The sequence below is a fragment of the Furipterus horrens genome, unplaced genomic scaffold, assembly GCF_987537825.1.
Source record: "Furipterus horrens unplaced genomic scaffold, mFurHor1.1.pri manual_scaffold_3, whole genome shotgun sequence".
Classification (NCBI taxonomy): domain Eukaryota; kingdom Metazoa; phylum Chordata; class Mammalia; order Chiroptera; family Furipteridae; genus Furipterus; species Furipterus horrens.
In genome coordinates, this window is record NW_028327173.1 from 16,100,269 (window position 1) to 16,122,595 (window position 22,327).

At 48.8% G+C, this 22,327-nt stretch overlaps 1 protein-coding gene across 1 annotated transcript in view; it reads left to right on the forward strand.

The window, feature by feature from the left end:
• LOC150014381 (mannosyl-oligosaccharide 1,2-alpha-mannosidase IC-like) overlaps positions 1-22,327 on the forward strand; it is a 95,725-nt gene that overhangs the window by 48,250 nt on the left and 25,148 nt on the right. The window contains exon 2 of the mRNA XM_090268821.1: positions 3,810-3,906. Within this exon, the coding sequence (XP_090124947.1) occupies positions 3,810-3,906 (97 nt within the window). The remainder of the gene's footprint in view (positions 1-3,809; positions 3,907-22,327) is intronic.

Consider the following 22,327-nt stretch of genomic DNA (forward strand, 5'->3'; position numbering starts at 1 on the left):
TACCCACGAAGTATCCCTTGAGACATAGGCTTACCTTCTTCTGAGCACTTCTGTTGCTCACAAGGTCCTTCCCTCTGACCTGTGACCTTTCTTACCTGTGCCGTGTATGGTCCACATTGCGTCTCCCAGCCATGTGTTAAGCTCCAGAGCCAGCAAATATTTGGTGAGCAACTGTTATGTGCCTGTTATGTCCCTGGATGAGTTGCCGGCCTTGTGGCAGTGAATAAGGGGTAGGAGGACTGACCAAATAGTTGCAAACATAAAAGCCTGGCTGTAGGCTGCTAGGGCCCTGGGCATCACGAATGGAGGTAGGAGTAGGGTCCTGACTTAGGCTTGGCTGGGGAGGTCTCTCTGCAGAGTACTCTTTCAACTGGGATCTGAAGGAAGACAAGCAGTTGGCAGGGAAGCAGAGGACAGGGGCCAAGAGAGCATTCCCCCATGGCCGCAGCCCAGACTGCCAAGCACAGGTCAGGACGCCTGGTAGGTGCTGCGTAGGGTGTGTGAGGAAGCGAAATGAGGACTGCCTGGCTGGGGGGTGTTCCTGTCCCCGGCTCATCCAGTGCCTGTGTAACAGAACCCCTCGGCTGCTCCGACTGAAATAGAACCCACGGGCGGTTTAGTTAGGAGCCCGATTGCCCGCCGCCAGAATTACAACTCTCAATACCAGAGTTTAGTGAGAAGAAAAAGAACTGTTTATTTAACAGCTATATAGATTTAGATTATTTGCGGATTTCTGCCGTTAAGTTTTATGTTCCTTAAAACACCCACAAACACATATTTCTGCCTTCCCCTACCAAACCAGGCTAATTTTAGAAAAGTTAAGAGATACCATTTCCCTACTTCCTAGACACAGTTCAGCTTTACCGGTAGCTACCAATTATTCGATTCTAATTGGGGAGGCCTTTCTGTGTTGTGGTGCCCACCAGCTTTTAATCCAGAACCGCATAGATTCCCAGTCTTTCCTTTCCAAAACCACAAAGGTATTCCCCCTTCTCCAAGCCGCAAGGTGTGTCCAGTTAAAATGTCTGCCACTTATTTTTAAATCCCTGACTGCGTCCTGTGACGCAGTAGGCATGGTCCCCAGTTCTGACCATTCACAGAACCTCACGCAGGTTCTGTGAGCTTTTTTCATACCATCCCACTGTCCAAGGCCCCCTCCTTGGGGCCTTGGATGCATCAAAGCCATTTGTGTAACAAGGACACCAGCCACCAGCCACAGGCATGTGAAGGCATCCTGAAAGCTGCTTCCTTTTCCCCATCCCCCAGCCTGCAGGCTCTGGGGACCCCTGGACACCCCCATTCTGTAACACCTGTGCTGAGCCACTCGTGACTCTAGGCGGGAGATGCAAGTTCACAGTCTGTGTGCACTTTGTGTGTGTGTGTGCGTGCAGGCATTTAAGAGAAGCTCTGAGTGCCTTTGGAATCCAGTCCCAAGTGACACAGGACTCGTTGGGGCCGTCATTCCCCTTCGCTGATGTGGATGATATAAGAACGGGCCATGTTCCAAACAGCTCCGCATCCCTGCGGTGACAGCTCCTTTGAGAACATGTAGATACCTGTGATTTTCTTAATTACTTCTGTACACCCACATCGCTCTCTGCCTTACGCAGGAGAGGTATTGAGGGTAGGGTGCACTCTTCCCCCTCCAGACCTCTGCTCCTTCTCTCCTGCCATCGTTTATGTTTTCACAGCCTCCTGCTGCGCTCCCTCCCCACCCCGGCCCTTCCTTCCTCTGACGCTGACTTAATGGAGGGAGCCTGAGGGCGGAGGCCAGTCTCCCTCAAGCACCCGCCTGTACCCAGCAATTAGTTTCCGTTATTGCCAATTCAGGATAAGTAGAAAATAACAGAGGAATGGAACCAGGGCTCAAAGCCAGAGCAAAGTGCTAGGCATGCATTACCATGACATTTGCATGTGTGTCACATGGGAAGCCACATATCAAGCCAGGCACAGGGGTGGGGTCTCCTGGCCCAGGAGTTGAGAGAGCTGGATTCCAGCTGTGCTGGCTGTGCAGCCCTGACTGCTTCCCATCTGTGGGCCTCTGCTTCACCATCTACAAACGGGAGAGGTGGTACTAGGTTTTGCTGCCATTTGATGGAGAACACAGGCCACAGACATATCGCGTCTTCCTCCTGGTCTGTGCAGCGAGCATGGCGTAGTTACTGTCCTGATGTGCCTAGAAGAGACAGCTTCCAAGCCTTGGCACCAGAGCGCAGAGACTGCAGGTGGGAATGTCCAGAAAGAGGGGGCTGAGGAGGAAGGGAGGCCAGGAGATAGAAGAAAAGCAAAAGGAAGCTGGAAGCAAGGTGACAAACAGATAAACATGCATGACATGATAGTTCAGTGGTTCTCAGATGTGGCCCATGGAGCAGTATCACGTGGGGACTTGTTAGGAAAGCAAATTCAGTCCTGCTGAATCAGAAACTCAGGAATGGGGCCCTTTTTACAAGCCCTCCAGGTGATTCTGGTGCACACCGAAGTCTGAGAACTAACAGGATGGACAGAAGGAGGTGGACAAATGAGGCGAGGAGAACCAGATGGGTATTTTAAAGGCTGATCAACCAGCGTTTATAGATCACTTGCTGTGTCTGGTCAGAAGCTAGGCATTTCCAGCCTCTTTCTTTCATGTAAACGTTTCAGGGTTGTGGCAAAGCAGGCCTTGTTATTCCCAACTTAATGAGGCATCTGAGGCTCAGAGATATCTGGTCACTGGCCAAAGAGATAGTGACAGAGATGGAATTAGAACACAGGCCTCTCTGGCCCCCAAGTCTCAGTTCTTTCCACTGTACCACGCTGCTCCCCACCCACCCGTCCCTTAGTTGCCTGCCCTGGCTCCGTCTTCTACCCCATGGCCACCCTAGAGCTCTGCCCTGTTCTCCTCCTCCTGCAGCCTGCCATGCAAAGGCAAAGAAGGGAGACCCTGAGGGACAGGGGAGGGGGGCTGGAGCCGATTGTCACCTTGCATTCCTCCAGCCTTCAGTGCCAGGTGCAGCCAGAGGACTAAGGTGCCTGCATAATGCGTCCAAGTTGCTGACATAGTTGCCTTAATGTGTAACAACTCCCACACTGGATGACAAAATTGACAAATACTCTTTGCTGCCTGCATATGCCAGGCCTTGTGCTGGGTGCTGTGGGAGAAACTGAGACAAGGTATGCATAATTTCTGATGTCAAGGAGTTTATGGTTCAGAGCCAAGAGAACAAAAAGCTGGGGTGCCTGGGAGCCTGAGATAGCCAGAGTAGGTCCAGCCATGTGTTGGAGGAGTTCAAAGAGAGTCCTGTGGTGACTTTAAGGGACAGCACCAAGGCTTTGGGACAGACCTAGACTTTGGAGCCAGAGGGCATGGGTTCAATTCCCAGCACTGACTCACTGTGTAACCTTGGACAGTCCCCTCATGTCTGATCTGTGTCCTTACCTACAAAACGGAGGTAACAGCCCTTCACTCAGGGGCTTGTTCTATTTGATTGTAACAGGCATCATTCAGCAAGTTGTTTGCCTTCCTTCAGAGGATCACTTTAGGCCAGAGCAAAACAGAGAAGGCTTCATGGAAGAGGTGGCTCTTCACTTTGGCTTTCTCTTCTCTAGGAAATCTATGCATAGACTCTGGACACATGGGGTTGTTCGAGGAGAATGGCCTTCTGGGCAGCTGTAATTATGAATCTAAAAGTATAGCAGGAGGAAGTCATTTTCCTCAATTTGGAAGATTACTTTCCAAACGTGGTTTCAAACCCTGTTGCAAATGGCAAAGCCAGGCAGCCAGGCTGCACTGTTGGGAATCGCCACACTCATGTCTCCGCCTTTTCTTGTAGATGATGCAGTTCGCCTGGCAGAGCTACAAGCGTTACGCAATGGGGAAAAACGAGCTCCGGCCCCTCACAAAGGACGGCTACGAGGGCAGCATGTTCGGTGAGTGGACATCGGGGAGGCCCACTGTCTCCCTGGTGGCTGAGCGGAATTTACTGTTGGTTTTTCACCTCCTGAGCTGTGTCCCTAATTCTCCAAGTCTGGGTTCCTTCCAGACTGTTCAGGCTTCTGAGCCTTCTAGTTTTGGGGGCAACCCTTATGTGTCTCTCTAACCTTCAACACTTCTTTGTAGGCACTGATCATTTATTTCCTAGAGCAAACAAACTTGGAAATTTAAGTGGAGCCGGGGAGGGATGGAGACTCGTTTTCACGGGCAAGGTTTGGAGTTCTGAAGGACACAGGACTGAGTTTAAACCCACTCTTCCAAATATAGCTGTAAAACGACACTGGGTGTTTTCACAGAGAAACTGAACACATTTCCAATGAGAGGGGCATACACGCTGCCTTCAGAGTGTGGGGGTATTTCTCTCGCACCCTGACTTGGTGGGTGTGTTAGGGAGCGGCATGGGTCCTGACTGCTGTGTGTCAGCAGCTTGTGTTTGATCTGCAGTCCTACTGATGTCCCTTCCGGCCACAGGGTTCTCCTCACCCAGCACCTCGAAAGCCTCTCTCGGCCAAAGAGACTGCAAAGGTGCCTATTAGGGGCAGGGCCTCAGATTTCAAATTTAACACCCATCCAAGTTGCCAGCTCCTCTCCGTGCAGACCTTTCACTTTAAAAGATGCTGGAGGCAGCCGGGCTTCCTTCTCTCCTGAGAGACGGGAGCTATCTGGGGCTGGAGATGGACGTTCAGTGCTTGTATCCCTTACTGCCTAGAGACATAGGCTCCTGAAGTCAAGAACCAAAGAGCCAAGTCAGAACACAAGTCTCAGGAAAATCTCCAAAGCAGGTTTACAAGGGACAGCCTTGTAAACGTGTGTAGTCCTGTCAGAAGTATTTGTGTTATGGGAAAAGGGACATGGGACCTCCCTTCCTCCCTCTAACCATCCAGCTTCACAACCTTTCTGGCTGTTCAGACAATCCATTCCCCTTGTGAGGAGGGTGTGTGTGAATTTGGGTAGCTTCTTTTTTCCCCTCTGATTATCATAGAAATGTGGGGAAATGGGAAAGTAGCAAAAAGTGTAAAGCAGGCAAAAAACAACTTTCTACCACAGAGATGCAGCCCCTATTGACATCTTGGCTCGTTTCCGTCTAAGCTTTTCTTCTGTGTGCTTTTTGTCTCTGTGTGTACGATTTTATGTCCTTTTTTGTTGTTGTTTTCTTGACTGAACATTATATCAAGTATTTCTCTAACTCATTTGAATTTTTTCATAAAGAATGCTTTTAATGGTTGCAGTTATGCCAAGGATGTGCCATAATTCATTTAACCATCCACTAATGTTGGACAAAGGTTGTTTCCAATTTTTCGCTCCTAAAAATAATGGAGCAATTATCATCTTTGTGCATAAAACGTTGTCTCGGGATAGATGCCTAGAAAGGACTCCTGAGTCAGAAGAGAGGGTGACAGATGTTTCTTTACCCTCAAATAGGAATGTTTGGATTCCGGTTTAGGAGCACAGCCGCCTTACCTGTCTGGAGCACAGACGTTTCCCAACAGCGCACGTCAGCACTGGGGAAAGGTGGCTGGTGTGGGTCTCAGTGGTTGGAGCTTTGGCTTCTAGTGTAAATCAGGGACATGACCCAGGAAGCGGCTCCTCTCCTTCTCCCTAAACAGTCCGCAGCTATTCAGGGAATTGGCGGAGGTTGGGGTGAGGCTGTTGATTTCTGACTTTGCACAGCATGAGCATAGCGATTGCTCAGACCGTCACCCGGGATAGAGGAAACACTGCTGGGAGGGACTGAGCTAAACCAAGGCCCATTCTGTAAAATTCCTCAAGGCCTGAGATTTAAATCTCAACTCCGCTGCCCCTTTTTAATTAGCGAGCCTGGTGGAGAGCAGGAGCCGGGCATGGTGGGAAGACAGCTGGACCTTGATTCAGAAAACCTGGGTACAAGGCCTTCCTCTGCCCTCAACTCTCTGTGTGGCTGAATCCGGGCCACTTCATGTCTCTGGGCCCCTGTTCATTCATCCTTCGCACTGCGTGCCTGAATATGCCATATATGAGTGATTCACAATTTCCATTGCAATAAATAAAAGCTGGTAGTTGCCCAGGTGAGTCCATAGAGGGTTCTGAGGTCTCGTGGGTTATCTTCTCCCGAGGGGCCTTGGCAGGGCCCTGGGTGCCACAACACCAGTGCCTACAGCAGTCCTGGCAGTGAGGCAGAGCCTTCCTTCTGCAGCCAGCAAGTGAGCCACAACGGGCGCCTGACTCCTGGGAAAGCAGAATGTGCAGGGGCCCAGGTACCAGGCAAGGAGAGCTGGTCTTCATTTACTCACTTTCTCACTCAACAGATGCTTGTCAGCCTTGCCCAGTGCTGACTGCCAGGGATACAGGGTAAATGGCACAACAAAAACTCCACCAACTCTGCCAAGACATACGCTGGCAACTGTCCCCTGTCTCTGTGGGGCCTGTCCAGGTGCTCTCAGAGAGAGGGACAAGTAGAAGGTGATCACAAGCGGGCATGTGATCAACAGACCTGGGTTCAAATTCAGACTTCCCAATTTCCTGGTGTATGACCTTGGGCAGGTCATTTCTTTCTGAGCCTGGGTTTTTCTGTAAAGTGGAGTTAATGAAAATATCCAACCCCCACCCAGCGCCTGCCTGATACACAGAACCTGTTTAACAGGTAGTAGCTATGATTACTGTTACCACAAATGGGTCTTATGATCCAGAGGAATGCAGCAGAGGAGAGGGCTCAGGGGCATTCTGGGAGCCTGGAGGAAGCTCTAGTTTGGGATACACCCATGCGGGGCTTGGAAGCCTCTCTACTCCCAAAGACAAGAGATGAACTGGCCTGAATTAAGCTGCTGGTCAATGCCACCACTCCTTTTCCTGGACTCATTTGCGCTGCTGGGCAGCATCATTCCTGGACTCTGGCTGCTGCCGTCATCATTGACCTCCCAGTAAGCCGGGACCTGCAGGGATTGGGCAGGTGGCAGCAGTGCCCACCCTGTCCCCCTGGCTCAATCACTGTGCACGGGACTCGGAGCTGCCTCCTGCTGCTGATTGAACAGAGGCTCTTGCAGCTTCCTCTCCAGGCCTGTGGGGCCAGGAGGGCTGCATATGGGGAAGGGTAATGAGTTCACAGCAGTGCCTGGCTTTGCAGGATTTATAGGAGCTGCGGCAAGGACGTCAGATGGCAGCCAGGTGTCCCTGGGCGGCATGTCACCAAATTCCCCTCCCAACCAGCCATGTGCCCCTCCCTGAATATGTTCTCACTTTGAGAGCAACACCACTGGGTGAGATGTCTCTCAAGCTAGTTCTTGTGTCCTAAGCAATTAATTCAGTGTCAGAGTGGCTTCTTTTTTTTTATCAGCATCCAACTGAGCAGAACCTGTGAGCAAAGAGGACACAGCCTGCTCCTCACCTGGGCGCTGACCTCTTTCCCCTTCCTCTGAGAGGTGACCAGATGGGACAGCAAGTGTCCAGCTGGGTGGTGGAAAGAGCATGGACTTAGGATCCAGTGGGCCTGAGTGGAACCTCTGTGTTGCCACTTAGAAGCTGTGTGGCTTCTCACTGCAGAGTGGGACAGAGGCCACTGCCTCCTGGGCTTGTGATGACAGTTAGAGAGAAGACATGCACAAGGCCTAGCCCAGGGACAGGCCCAGAGCTGGCACTTGATGGCAGTGTTCTTATCACCATTAAGTCACAGAGGTGAGTCTGCCACTTGAAGAACGAATTCCAGAAGGGGTGGCTGGAGGAACCAGTCATAAGGCTGCAGAGGCCCAGCTTTCTCATGGCTGCTGCTAGGACTTGAGGGGATTTTAAATAAGCCAGATGAAGAACATGGACTCTTGGGGCCAGGTAGCTTGGATTTGCATGCTGTAGTGCCACGTACTAGCTGTGTGATCTTGGGCAAGCATCCTACCCTCTCTGGTCCTTGGCATCCCACCTATAAAGTGGGCACAACATCAGTACCTACTCACAGGATCATTTTGAGAACTGAATGAGTTAATACATAAGAGCGTTCATATTCATGCCTGGCACATAGGCAGCATTCTTCATATTCATCTGCCCTGAGGATGATGTAGGGCCCTGAGGACAGTGTGTGTTTCTCTGTATTTTACCAAGGCGTGCCTAAGCCCTTTGGACCCAGGGACCCACATAACGACTCCAGGACTTCCCCAGCCCTGATCCCTCCTTCCCTGTTCCCCCAGCTCTTGAGTGCCTGTGGCAGAGATTGTGGGTGGGCAGCCCACTGGTAGGCATTGTACCTCTCACCCCTTCATTTAAGCAGCTTACAATGGAATTTCTAACAGCAGAGAGGCAAGGAAAGATTGGGGTTCAAAGAAATGAGATAAATCAGTCTCCTGCTAACAAAAGGGTTTCCAGGCGAGCAGTAAGTGACACCTCACACTGGGTGCCAGCTGCCAGACTTAAAGCACTTAACGAGCATTAATTCTCCCAAGAAGCCAGAGCAATTTGTGCAAACTTCCTCCTCCTTGGCAGTGGGGAAATCCTCACAGGGCACAGAGTGCTAGCTAGGAGGTGGCCACCAGAGAGGCCCTGGAAGGCCAGTCTGACTCCCTCACCTTAGAGTTGGGGAAGTCAAGCTCAGAGAGGGGAAGGGACTTACCCAAGGTGACACCGAAATTGTCCAAGGCCAGATGTCAAAACGCAGACCTATGGTCATGTGCAAATCACCACCAGGAACTAGGCATTCTCAAAGCTTTAGCAGGAGCAAACTGTCGGGAAGTATATGATTTAGGGACCAAGATTCCACCTTTCCCTGTGCATGCATCACAGGGACTATTGCTGAATTCTCTTGTATCCTTCTCATAGCCCTTACCTATCTTATCCCCATTTCACAGATGAGGAAACTGAGACTTAGTGAGTTTCAGGACATGCTTTGTCACAGTTATCAAGCAGAGACTCCAAAACCCGGTTTATCGACCACCCTGCGGCCTTGCCCCCCAGTGATCACATACGGTGGCTTGTGGCCATAGGGAAGGGAACAGAGCAGAGGGAGGGTCTCAGGGTTGGTGGTGTTGCGTCTTTACTCCATTTCCCTCATGGAAGCTGGGGAAGACAGATGCTTTGTGACCAGGTTCCACAGCCACCCATCCTTAGGCGTCAGTATTTATTGGACATCAACTGAGTATCCGGGACTTTGAAAAAAGGTTCAGATTTCCCTCCTTTCTCACAGCTTAAGAAAGTATTTTAACCCTGTCCAGTAAGCTAAAAACACCTAGTTACAAAACATGCCATTGATCATCAGCATGACAAGCTGAGAGGAGCATGGATTTGAGAATCAGACAAGCCTGAATTTGAATCCTGGCTCTGCCACTTACTAGTCATGAGACCCTGGGCAAGTTTCTTAACCTCTCTGCACTTCAATTTCTTCATCTGTACAATGAGGATAATACCTACTTCACCCAACAGCTGTGAGGGTTAGACAAAGTGGACGTGTGTGAACACCTGCTCCTATACACGTGTTAGCTATAAGCTGCTGCCATTGTTGTTATATTTATTATAAAGTAATTGTGAGAATAATTATATCCCAAGGAAAAACTAGTGCCTGGATCACAGCAGACTTTTGGTAAATACTGTAGAATGAAAGGAATGCCTCCTGCTGTCTCTGCCTGCCCTGCATCCTGGGTTTGGCTGGGGACGGGCTGGGCCCTGCTTTGCTCTCTGTTTCTTGAATTCTCTTCGCTGCCTGACCTCCTCCTCCTCTGTCATGAAGTGCAGTCAGACTCAGCGGGCTAACCCTGTCAGGGCAGCCATCCTGCTCAGTCAGCAGATGTGATCTCGGGCGTCTTCTCTGTGGAGGACAGAGGTGCTTGCATGGTAGAACAACCTCCCCCTGCTCCGAGCTGGCCAGGGTGACTGTGAGGGCCCCAGATTGGATTCTGCCTCTGCCCAATGAATCCCCGATAGAACTGTCAACCAAAACCCCATTTTGAGGAATGATTTATGGTCTTGGGTGAGTTAAGAGGCAAAATGAACACGGCATGATTTTCAGATCACGGGCTGAGAATACTCGGCCTTGGCAGAGAGAAAAATCATCTTTGCCTTGTAAACGGAGCAAATATGATGTTGACGAGGGAATAAATCCAGGCCCCAAGATGTCATTTTTACAATTGCTTTTTGGTGTGTGACTTAGTAGTGCCTTCTGCAAAATGTTCTCTGTTTCCTACAGGCACACACCAGCCTCACTGGGTCTTTTTTGTGGGTGAGAGTTACTCCATCAGTGTGGCTGCCTGGGAAACTGCACTCTTTGCCAGGCAGTTTGTGAAAACCACCTGCTTCCCCAGATTTCCTCAAATCTCCATGTTTCCACAGATCCCTGACTTTGTTTCAGGGAGGCAGCAGTTTTGACTTTGGAGGTACACCCAGGTTCAGATCCCCCGGCATTTACCAGCTGAATGAAATCGGGCCATTTACAAAGTTCTCTGAACCTCAGTTTACTTGCCTGTAAAAAGGCAGGGGGGCAGGGTGAGGTGGCCCCAGCACACTTCCTAGCACATAATAAATCCTCACAAAACATGAATTTCTTTTCTTCCCTGCATGCACACACATCCTTCACAGTTTCTTTCCCATCTCCCTTTTTATTAGGTGACAGAGCACTTTGACTTACCTGGCTGAAAATACTATTTCCTCTTTTTATGAGGTTTGTTTTATGAATTTGTTTTTTCTGGGAACGAAAAAGAAAGAGGAAGGAAAGGAAGGAAAGAAAAGAAAAGAAAAGAAAAGAAAAGAAAGAAAGAAAAACGAAGAAAGAAAGAAAAAGAAAAAGAAAGAAAGAAAAGCAAAACACCAACTGTCCAGAGCTCTTGGAGAATCACTCAGGCCGTGTAGCTCACTGATTTTGGCAAGCCGTAGCACACATTCCTGACCTAGGCCTTGAGTCTGTTTTGAGAAAGAGCTGTCATCAGCCTTGGAAGTGGTAATTTTGCAATTCCTTGGATAAAATGGATCATTCTTAAGGGCAGCAAAAAACCTTCCCAGTAGTCACATGTTTTTGGAGTCTTGGCTGCTCCATCTGGAGGCCAGAGGCTGTCACAATGCAGAGCAAATGGATTAGAAGCACCCGGCCACTGGCTGATGGGATTTAGCACAAGGAAGGGAACAGGATAAAAATACTAACCCCATGCGTGTGAGTGAAGAACAGGCGGAACTGGCTGTTGCACGTCAGATGCTGTCCCCCAGGGTGGTCTCCCTGTGGCCTTAAATGGTGACACATCCATGATCTGTCAGCCACCTTCTGAATACCAGAAGGTCCCTCGGGTCACACTGGGTGATTATCAAAGCAAACCATTCACCTCCAAATTAGCCTGCTTATTTTCACACTGTCCGGTCCTGCTGACCACCCGTGGCATGGTTGTCATGGTGCTCTGCACGCCCCCTTCCTCAAAGATTTTTTCCCAAGCAATTTCTAATTAAGATGCATCTTGGCTGTTTTCTTTATCTTTTTGTTTAAAGGCTTCCTACCAGCACAGAGCATAATTTATTTCTCTATAAAATATAGTAGCATGTTGTTGTAGAAGAAAACTCCAGAGTAGGAGTCTCGGATCCCGGTCCCTGCCCTGGAGCCAGCCGGCGTCCTCCTTTGGGCTTTGTACAAAGAGGCTCGTCCTCTCTGGGATTCCTGATTGGTTACTAGGTTGGTTTCTTTTTTTCACCTGTCAGGCTATTTGAGCTGTACTGGTTCTCTTGAAATCTGAAATTTTAGTAGTTAGTCTTGTTCCTGTCAAGAAAAAGTGAGTCAGGGTATCTATTCTCAGGACGAGTTGCTGGGGATACATAAGATGATTCATATCGAAACTGATGTTCCCTCCTGGTGGCCACGTGTTTCGCCCACTTTCCAAAGACCTTTTCTTCCTTGGAAACGAGGCTGAGTCCACAGAAGACAATCAGCCCCTTTTCTTTGCATGGCATTGATGGCAAGCATTTGTCAAATTTCCCAGCAAACTCAGTGACAAATACGTATGTGAATTTGCAAAATCTCAGACTGGCAGTGCCAGTTGGATTCTTTGAAACCATCTGGTCCAATGTCTGATGATGGGGAAAGAAGCACTAAGAGGGATAGGGACTCACAAGTTCTGACAGCCAGGACTTGAACCCTGGTTTTCAACTTGAGCCTCTATCTTTTTCTTTTCTTTTACTTTTTAAAAATTGAGATGTGACTTATAACTTACAGTAAAATGCAAAAGTCTTAAGTGCACAGAGTGAATTTTACATTCCTGTAACCAACCCCGTAGATCAAGATAGTGAGCATTTCTATTACCCTAGAAAGTTCCCTCAGACCCCTCCTCATCAGAAATCCCCAAGAGTCACCACTGTTATGATTTCTATCACCTTCGATTTGATTTATCTGCTTTAAAATTTTGTATCATACTGTATATGCTCTTTTATGGTTTACCTTTTTTCACTCATAATTATATGATAAACTATTGTTCATTTTTCAAGTTTACCCATTCTACTTTTGCTGGACATTTTTGTTTCCAGTATTTGGTAATTATGAGTAAAGCTGCGATAAACACCTTTTTTTGTTTAAAATTTAGTGACTGGTTATTTTCACTAGTCCTAGGCTAGTACTAATCTACTTTCCATTCCTATATAGATTTGTCTATTCTGAACATTTCATATAAAAGGAATCGCATAGCCCTGGCTGGTGTCGTCGTCGGCAGCCGTCCGTCTCGAGAGACGATGGTGTAGCTTCTTAAGAGTCTATCTGCACCGCCGAGAATGGTTGTGCAGTCCGACTCAGGAGTGACACGGTATCTGTCTCCTCCCGTGTTGAATCGACATCTTGCGATGACGCTGGAGTGTCCTCTCCAGTGAAGCTGAAGCTACAGGGCCTGGGCAGGGTGATATGGAGGGTCTGCTGTTGCCCATGCAGCAGACCGCCCCCTCTCTTCGCAGCTTAAGGATCCAAGGGAAAGACGGAGTCAATACAGCTTGGCTTCAGGTGCGCCGCAGGAGTTGCCGGTGTTGACTACAACGTCAAACCGCCTTAGGGACTCCGGCTCCGGATTTTCTGTCGGGGTTTACTCCCTTAGCCTTTCCCCTGAAGAGGTATGCCGCAAGGCAGCGGAGGTTTTTTGGAGTCAGAGTTTTCCTTCTCTGATGTGCCCTGACTGGAAGATCGAACCAGCGACACTTAGCTCGCAGCCCGACGCTCAATCCACTGAGCCAAACCAGCCAGGGCTCCTGGCTGGTGTGGCTCAGTGGATTGAGCACTGGCCTGTGAACCTACAGACCGTCAGTTCGATTCCCAGTCAGGGCACGTGCCTGGGTTATGGGCCAGCTCCCTAGCTGGGGAGCGTATGAGAGGCAACCGATCAATGTTTCTCTTGCACATTGATGTTTCTCTTCCTGTCTTCCTCCCTCCCTTCCTCTCTCTCTAAAAATAGGTAAATAAAATATTTTAAAAATCATACAATATCTAGTCTTCTTTTACTTAAATTAACATAATATTTCAAGGTTCATTCACATTGTAGCCAAGTCTCAGTAGTTCATTTCTATTTATTGCCAAATAATATTCTGCTGTATGGACATACCACATTTTATTGATCCATGCAGCAGTTGATGGACATTGGGATTGTATTCACTTTTCGGGGGGGAGGCTATTACATATAATGCTGCTATGAACACTCATGTATATGTTTTTGTATGGACACAGGTTTTTCTTTTGGGCATATGCCTAGGAGTAGAATTGCTACATCACATGCTGACTCCATGTATATATCCTTTTGAGGAGCTGCTATACTGTTTTCCAAAGTGGTTGCCCAGTTTTTATATTCTCATCATAAGTGTTTGAGGATTATAAACACTTCTGTACATGCTTTTGGTGGAAATAAACAGTCATGTATGCTGAGATCTACCCAGGATTAGAATTGCTGGGTCATAGTGTCTTATAGTATGTTGAGCTGAAGTTGAATGCTGCCAGTTTTCCAAAGCGAACAAACTGGTAGTCCCACCAGTTACGATGAGAGTTCTCGTTGCTCCATTACCCTTGCCAGTGTTTGCTGCTGTTGTCAGATGCTTTAATATTAGTCTCCCAGTGTCTTCTCAGTGACATGGGGTGGCCTCTTTACTTGCCAGCCACCCCAGCTGTGATACACGGGTCCAAGATGGCATGAACTGGAATTTTTCTAGTTCAATTACTGTGCCAAGAAAGGGGTCTTAATAGAGAAAATGTTGACCCGGGAGTCAGAAGACTTGAGTTCTCCAATCTTGGCTCCACTACTAACTCACTAGGCAAATGTCACGTTTCCTTTCTGAGCCTCGGTTTTCTCCCCTGTGGAATGGGGACAATGATACCTTCTCATAGGATTGTCATTGGATCACATGAGAACATTTCTTTGTCTTTCAAGGATTGTTCAGTGCCTACCATGTGCCAGACACTGTTCTAGACACAGGGAATACAGCAGGGAGCAAGAGGGACACCTACATGGACCTGCCAGGCTAGAAGGGAGATGAAAGCTTGAAATCTTAATTTCAATTAAGGCAATGTGAGCACTATGAGATACGGACCCACTCCAAGGCTCCTTTACTCATTCTGGGCGGCATGGGCTTCAGAAAGGTTTCCTGGGGAGGTGGCCTCTACACTAGGGCCTGAAACATGAATGGAGTAGCATAAGAGAGGGGTCATGGGCACAGAAACACATGTGCACAGGCCTAGAGAGGTGATTGAACAAGACTGGCCCCTTGGGATCTAAAAGATATTTAGTGGGAGGCAGGGGCAGGGGGTGGCGGCATGTTAAGAGACCATCTGTGAGCACTGCTGGTATATAAATACCCTGTGAATGTAGCTCCCCAGGACTGCCCCCACCCCCACCCCAGGTCCCAAGAGCCGGGAGACCTGGCTTCTGATTTCTTCTTGGCCATCTATCCTCTCTGTGACCACATTCTTCTCCAAGCTTATCTCTCCACCATACAGTGTGGGTGTCTGGCATATGGTCTCTCATGTTATTTCTAGGTCCTAAAATAGGAAGTGATTGGGCCACTTTTGGGTGTGTTTCTCCCTGGCTGCAGAGAACCTGCATCTGGGTGGGGAGCTAGCGCAGTGATGGAGGCGGAGGTCCTGCACTGGTCACAGTGGCACCGCACAGGGTAAGGACCAAACTGTGACCACTTCTCTGAAAGGTGGGAGCCAGGACTTCATTCTCCCCACCGCTTGGGGCCTCTCGGGCAGTCAAATCAGATCCCTGCTCTGCAGACGCTGCTCTCCTAAGCATGAGTGGTCGGCATGAGAACCACACAGGGCTCAATTGGAATTGCTGAAAAATTCTGAAGAGAGCCTGGGAGAGGACAAAGAGACCCGGAAGTGCGTTGTCAGCACAATTTGGGGCTAATACTCAAGTTTGTTTTTCTTTTCATCAAGTCTGAAAGGCAGTTTGAAATCCGTGTTCTTGCTTTCTTTCTTTTTTTATCACTGGATAAAACACAATTGCAATCCCCCCCCCCCCAATAACTTTGAATTCTGGAAATAGACCCTGGGGGTATAATTGCTGTTGTCTAACCCACCAATGGCCAAGCAAATGATTAGGACAGGGAGGACGGGAGCCCCTGTGGTGGAGGCCGTCAGCCTGTTTCCTATCCAGCAAGCAGAGCTGTGCTCCCCAAATAACACTGTTCCCGAAATAGCAGTCGCCCAGAAATGCATCTGCATATTGTTTTTGCGACAAGTAACTGATGGTGCATGGGGACGTGGAGAGTTTGAGTTCTTTCTTAAGTTTTAGTTTAATTCCACCACTTGAGTACCTACTGTGTGCCAGGTTCTGAGCTGGGTATGGAGTGGGAAAGAGAGCACAAAAATGAACAAGACACTGAGCTTATTGGGCATCCGGACACAAATGACGTCTGGCTCTGCTGCCAGACAGAACACGCGCCTGAGCAGAACGCTGCAGCGGAGAACGGCAGCATCTCAGGAGAGCTGCTGAGCAAGTCCTGAGACTGTTTAAAAAGTTTTCATCAAGTCCCCCCATTTCAGTGCAGGGGCTGAAGACAGCGCCATTTGAGAGGCGCCATATGGGACGGGGTGGATTTTGACAAAAATTAATGAAATCTGTTATAGGTGAGGGAAGAGCACAGGCCAAGCCTACAAGGTCAGGCTGGATAGAGTGTTGTCTCTCAGAGAGAGAGGGGCGCTTGGGAGGGAGGTGGGGGCTGCAGCCTTGGAGGGAAGGGACTGAGTGAGCATCCAGCACCCAGCCAGGCACTCTCCAGCGGCCCCTGCACAGGGGCGAAGTCTCCATTAGGCACAGTGCCTGAGGTTCACAAAAGTATTTCAGTTTCTTGTAAAATCAGAAGAAAAATATGAATAGCATAATGAATGCATAATGACGCCAGCCTGAATTATATTCATCTTCATATCAATGCAATTGTAAAATATTGTTTTAAATATTTTTTTCCCTGTGCCCTGTCTTCCTCACCAGGTGAGGATCCCAAGGACCTGTGACTAGTCACACCTGAGGGGAAGGATTCCCTTCCTTCTCATCGTTGTCATTAAAGGTGGTGGAGAAAACCATCAACAGCTCAGGTTCTTTGTCTCCATTAGTGTGCGGTGGGAGGGGCACAGCCCACCTGCTAGTGCAGGCACCTCTGTGTGTGAGTTTCATTTATTCCTCACAGTGCCCCCTGAGGCAGGCGGTGTTGTGATGAGGAAACTGGGACCTGAGAGGAAAAGTAACGTGTCCAAGCCTGCAGGGCGGCTGTTCAAACCCAGGCTTGTCTACGCCCAGAGCCCACACATTCTGTCTCCTCGGCCTCAGGGACTGTGCACCCCCTCGTGCCCGCTTTGCCTGCCTTGTGCGTCACCACTGTGCCCTCAGGCCCACGTGGTGCTTTGGTGGCTGGGCCCAGAGATAACAGTAAAAGGCAAAGAAGGTTCTGTACGTATTGACTGAAGCTGAAAGGAGGTCGTGATGTCCTCTGCTGAGGACCAGTGTCCCTTCCCTGCGTTAGGCTGTGAAAGCAAAGCCAGAGTTGTTAACTTATCTTCCCCAAACCCAGAAGGCTAAAATCCTGAGCTCCCACAATGAGGCTATAGCATGACCCTCACCACGGTCTGAGAGGATGTCACAGGGGCTGAGCTGGGAAGCACTGCCCTCTCCTGTTCTTCCTTCTGGTGATGTGGCTTATCGGAAGGCCCTTGAATTTCCGGGATGTGAACCACACCCAGGCCCACGTGTACGTGCAAATGCAGGTCCCTCAGCTGATAGCCAGCGAGACATACTCTGGGTTCCTCCAGGTTCCGAGGGTCAGAGCTATGGCTCTGCCTCCTCCTTCAAGGTGCAAAGTTGGGCAGCTCCACAGAGATCATCTCCCCAGAAACATCCCCGAGTCTGCAGCTCAACTCACTGCTTGAAGAGGAAGCAAAACCCTTGAGGGAGGATCCTTTGTGATTTGAGGCAGTTACACTAATGGTTAGGATCACAGGCTTTGGCACCAGGTGGCCTGGTCACCATTTTCACCACTATGTGACCTTGGACAATTGAATTAACCTCTCTGTGCCATAGTTTTTTCCCAGAGAGAAAACAGAAATAATAACACCTACCTCAGAGAGTTGTTGTGAGAATCCAATTAGTTAATTCATGTAAAGGCCTTAGAGTAGTACTGGGAAACAGTGACTGCTGTTATCATCATTGTCATCATCTACTGTACTGTCAGCTGCCCAGGGAGGCAGGACAGCTGGTCCATCCCTGCTTTACCAGTGATCGCCTGTGTGACCTTGGACGACAACCACACTGTCCCCACTCCTCCCTGGGATAGTCTTGCTATCTGTAAAGTGAGCAGTTTGGACCGACGTGTGGATCTTAACCAGGAGAAAGCATCAGAATTACCTTCAGAGCTTTTGCAAACATGAGCTTCTGGGTTCCATCCCAGAAATTTTGATTCACTGGGTCTGGAGCTGGCCTAGGATCCGTATTAAAAACAGAATCTTCATCAGTGGTTCTGATGCACAGCCCAATTAGGAACCACAGCACCCTCTTGGTCTAAAGTCCATTGCTCCTGAAGTGATCAATCCCTCTCCCACAGACCCATTTGGCAAGGTGGCCGGGGCAAGGGTAAGCCCTGCCCTTCTGTGCCGAGTCTGCCATCTGCAGAGGGCTTCTGCTCTACTAGAAGCGGCAGGCCCCCAGGTCAGTAGGAAGCCTGTGCTGGCCCAGAGAGCATCTGTGGGGTGTAAGTGGGTCAGGCATGTCCAGGGGTTTTCATGCTGCAGGTGTTTCGTGAACAGGAACATTTGCAAATGGCAGCAGAACAGTGGTGAAATGGGGGTGTCTATACATCTGTCCCCTCTCTCTTCCTTCCTGCCTCCAATCCTGTTATTCCTTTCGTGAGGTAAATCGGATTTGTGTTTCTGTGTTTGAAGAACAAGCTCTGTAGTAGCAACCGCTTCCTGAAGGTAGGCTCAGCTTCAGACTGACCCTTCCATCCAGTGCTGCTCCTGCAGTATGGATGCTGAAGATGGACAGGTGACTACACCAATCAGCTCCTGCCCTGAGACCCAACCCCAAGCAGGTGTAGGGAGCAGGGGCAAGCAGGCCTTGGGCACGAACAAGCTTGCTAAGGAATCTCAGTAGTGATTATGGCTTACTATTTAATCACTTCAATATGGCATATGTCTTGAGGTGCTGGGTAAGCATCTTGTCAACTTCAACACAGCAGACAAAGTTATAACACAGAGATGTTTAGACTTCCCAGTTTTCTCCAACCTCCAGCTGATCTTGTTAAAATGCCTCTCCTTCCAGAGCTGACTTATGCCCCAGAGTTTCTGTTTTTGAAGTAAAATAAAAATTTGTTGTCATCCTGATCCTCTGATTTTGCATTTCCCGGGGGGAGGCTGCGGTTTATATCTGGTTTGTTCCTGACTTTCAAGGTTGGTGTCCCACGGGACAGAGCGTTGGGGAAGGACACAAGGATGGCTGGAGACACTTTCATTTCGAAGCTGCTCTTCACGGACACTAAACCTCAAAACGTGGATTTCCCCTCTTCTCAAGGCTGCTGTTCCTGTTGCCTGTTCTCAGCTGGAAAGTGACAAAGTTTGAACAAATCCCTTTATCTGTGTTGGGATTATCTGAGTGTGAAAATCCTGTTCTACCCTTAAAATTACTACATCTGCTTTTTCTCTCTCTCTTCTTTTTTAAAGATAAATGTAACATATACCCATCATGGAGAACTTATAAATTATAAATAAGAACTAGAAAGAAATGCTCCTGAAGTGCCACCAGCCAATGGTGACTCAGTTTCATGTGTCTCTCTAGACATGCCCCCATAAAAATGGATATAAATACGTATTTTTACATAAACAGAATCATATGATAATACTGTCTTATTTTACTTACCAGTACTTTGTGGTTATTTTTTCAAGCTGTTAAACACTGACACCTGTATTGTCATACTTAATGGTTGTGTGGTGTTCTGTTGTATGGATGGATTATATATGTACATGTATGTATATATACTCATGTTATACATGTACACATTTCATTTTTTTCTCACCCATATTACTGGACATTTAGATTATTTCTGATTTTTTGTCATAAGCAATGGTGAGATGAATTTCCTAATTCAGTTCACTAATGTTTGCATACTTGTCCTAATGTTTTCTTAGGATACGTTTTTAGAACAGGACTAGCTAACATGTTTAAGCATTTACCACATGCCACTCTGCTGAGTGCTTTAAATATATTATCTGTTGAATCCTACAAATGATTCAATACAGAAATGTCTGCATTTTACAGATGAGGCCACTGAGGCCCCATTGGCCAGGATCACACAGTCCCCAAATTACAGAGCCAGAATTAGAACCCAAGCCCTTGGACCCCAGAAGCTTCTGATACAAAAGGTTGAGTCTGTCTCACTTCTCCCTGTGTGGCTTAAGGCAACCTGTCTCCTACTTCCTCTCCTGCAGCTCTTTACTCAGTGATTGCCTTTCCTGAGACCTGGCCTCTCTGAGTCCCCACTGGCCCACAGTTGCATAATGGGAAAGGAAAGGAAAAATTGGTGGCATTTGTGCTGTGTCACTATGACCTAGATGTGGTTCTCGGTCCCAGGGAGGTGCCTTCTAGGAAGCCAATTGGAGAACCAGGAACAGGCAGCTGGAGACCCACCACAGGGGAGCCGAGAGCGTGCCTGCACCGTTCAGCAGGGGTGGCTGCCTGCAGGCCTGCGCTGAGGTACAGCCGAGCTGGGTGAGCACTTGTGCTGGGAGAGTCTGTGCTCTTCCTAGAGCACATTCCTTGCAAAAACTGGGCTCTGGCTGGGGGAATCCTTGCAGGCCACCCTGGGGAGAGTTGGGCATGCACAAGGCACCTGAGCTCTCAGCAGGAAGTGCACTGGGAAAAGGACATGAAGGAGAGGCAGATTCCAGGACAGGAGCCATGGGGGTGTTCTGGTGAGAGTGCAGCTAACCTGGGCACGTACAGACCAAAGAGAGAAGGTAAGGCCTGTTTTGCAGGGACTTACCAGTGAGCACTAGGACAGGCTTGTGACCTGGAGGCGAGACTAGGGCCCTCTTCTTGTGACCCTCACTGGGCCTGGCTCATCATCAGTGGTTCTGCCCCTTGGGGACAACTAGAGGTCCAGCTGCCTCGGACCTTGAAGCTCTGCCATGGAGCTGGGGCGCTGAATGCGGCTGTCACTGGTACATGGACATTACAAGGAAAAGCATCTCTGAGGATACTTGCCTTGGCCACTTGGCAGAGAATGTATGTCCTGGACCAGCAGAAGAGCTGGATGGGGAGGGCTTGCCCCCCGTTTGGCCCAGTTTTCCTTTCCTGATTTATCCATAGATTGAGCTTGATGATCCAGACTCATATTCATTCAGCTAATCACACAAGTTATTTCTGTAATTTAGGTCTTCGAATAAGTGCACTTGGTTGCTGAATATGTGATCAACCACAGATTTCTCATTCTTTAAAACCCAGGGAGCGGAAATACCAAGATAGAAAGCCATCGCACAAAGGCAGAGATTTCCGAAGCACTAAAATCAGGCCGTTCAAAGCTCTGGCCTCTGGACCTCCCATCATGCTGCCTCTTGGCCCATCAGTGAGCCCCGCAGAGCCTGGGAGGGGAGCTGTTAATCTGTAAAACCCCCAAGGGCAGGCGGAGTGGGGATGACAATCAATAGATAATCTGCTCTGCTCACATTCTCTTTACTTAACCAGAGAGCTGGTCTGTCTCTGAAGTAACTTGATCTTGAGGAGAAAATGCATTTGAGAGCTTCAAAAAGGGTGTAAACCAACTGGGAAAAGCTACTGCGGGCTTTGAGGTTGGAAAGGTCAAGGACTGCTCTCTCTCTGTTCTCCCTTCCCGGAACCCTGCTCTAACCTTGAACAATTTTACCTCTTCCTCCCCATCATCATCCTCACAGTCCTATCCAGCTGGGCCCCTGGTACATCGAAGGGGTCACTGGACAAGACTTATCAGTTATTGATTAATTTGTTTATTCAATGAGCCATTGTTGAACTACAGAGTTCCAAGTATTGGATTAGACAGACACTGGAGGTTTCAGAGAGAAATCAGACTTGAGCCCTGCCCTTACATGGCTCTTAATTTCACGGGGAAAACAGCTGCCGACAGTTAAGACGCAGGTGCTTGGGAACGAGGGTTGGGAGTAGAAGGGAGGAGGTCTCCAGCCCCTGCCCCAGTGCAGGGCTCCCCCTGTTTCCTCTCTGCGGGTGCCTGGGATAGATCACGTTTGAAGTCTTACACTGGCTATCGAGAAGCTGTTTTTGTTCATTTCTCTGGAAAACGTTCAGTTGCTGCAAACGGGTGGGCCCGAGCTTGGTTGATAGATGAGATGTCCCAGGAACTGGCGACAGCTCCACTGCCTACCTCGGTTGGAATCTTCCTATTTCCCAGGGCCAGAAACACTGACTCACAGGTCTCCTGCCGACGTAAGTATTTTGGGGCAGAACCCAAGAGCGTGGCCTGAGATAACAAGGCCTACTGGAGCCGAAATTCCGGGACAGCCTTTCATCCTTCCAGACTGACAGTCTCATTTTATTTGACCTTAAAACTTGCTGTTTTTCAAAACAAACCTACTAGAATAACTTAAGTGACTCATTTCTGTCCAGGTGGCCCCTAGCTCACGTTCCCGATGCTACGCAGCTTCAGACAGCTGTAGCCTCCCATCTGAGCTGCTTTCAGGAGTCAGTGCCTGAACCGCGCATTATTTCATCCTGCTAATTTCTTGTCGCTCGCCAGACCGGCACTCTTATTAGCTCTGTTTCTAGAGATTCAAAACCTAGGTTTGCATTTTGCTTTAACAGTTGTTACTGTTATTGCATCGGGCAAATCACTTGCTTCCCTGGATTTGTTTCCTCATCTGTGAAATGAGCGAAGTACCTTCTCACCTGATCAGGCTAAGGGGAAACACAAAGGTACCTAATGTGGTGCTGGGCA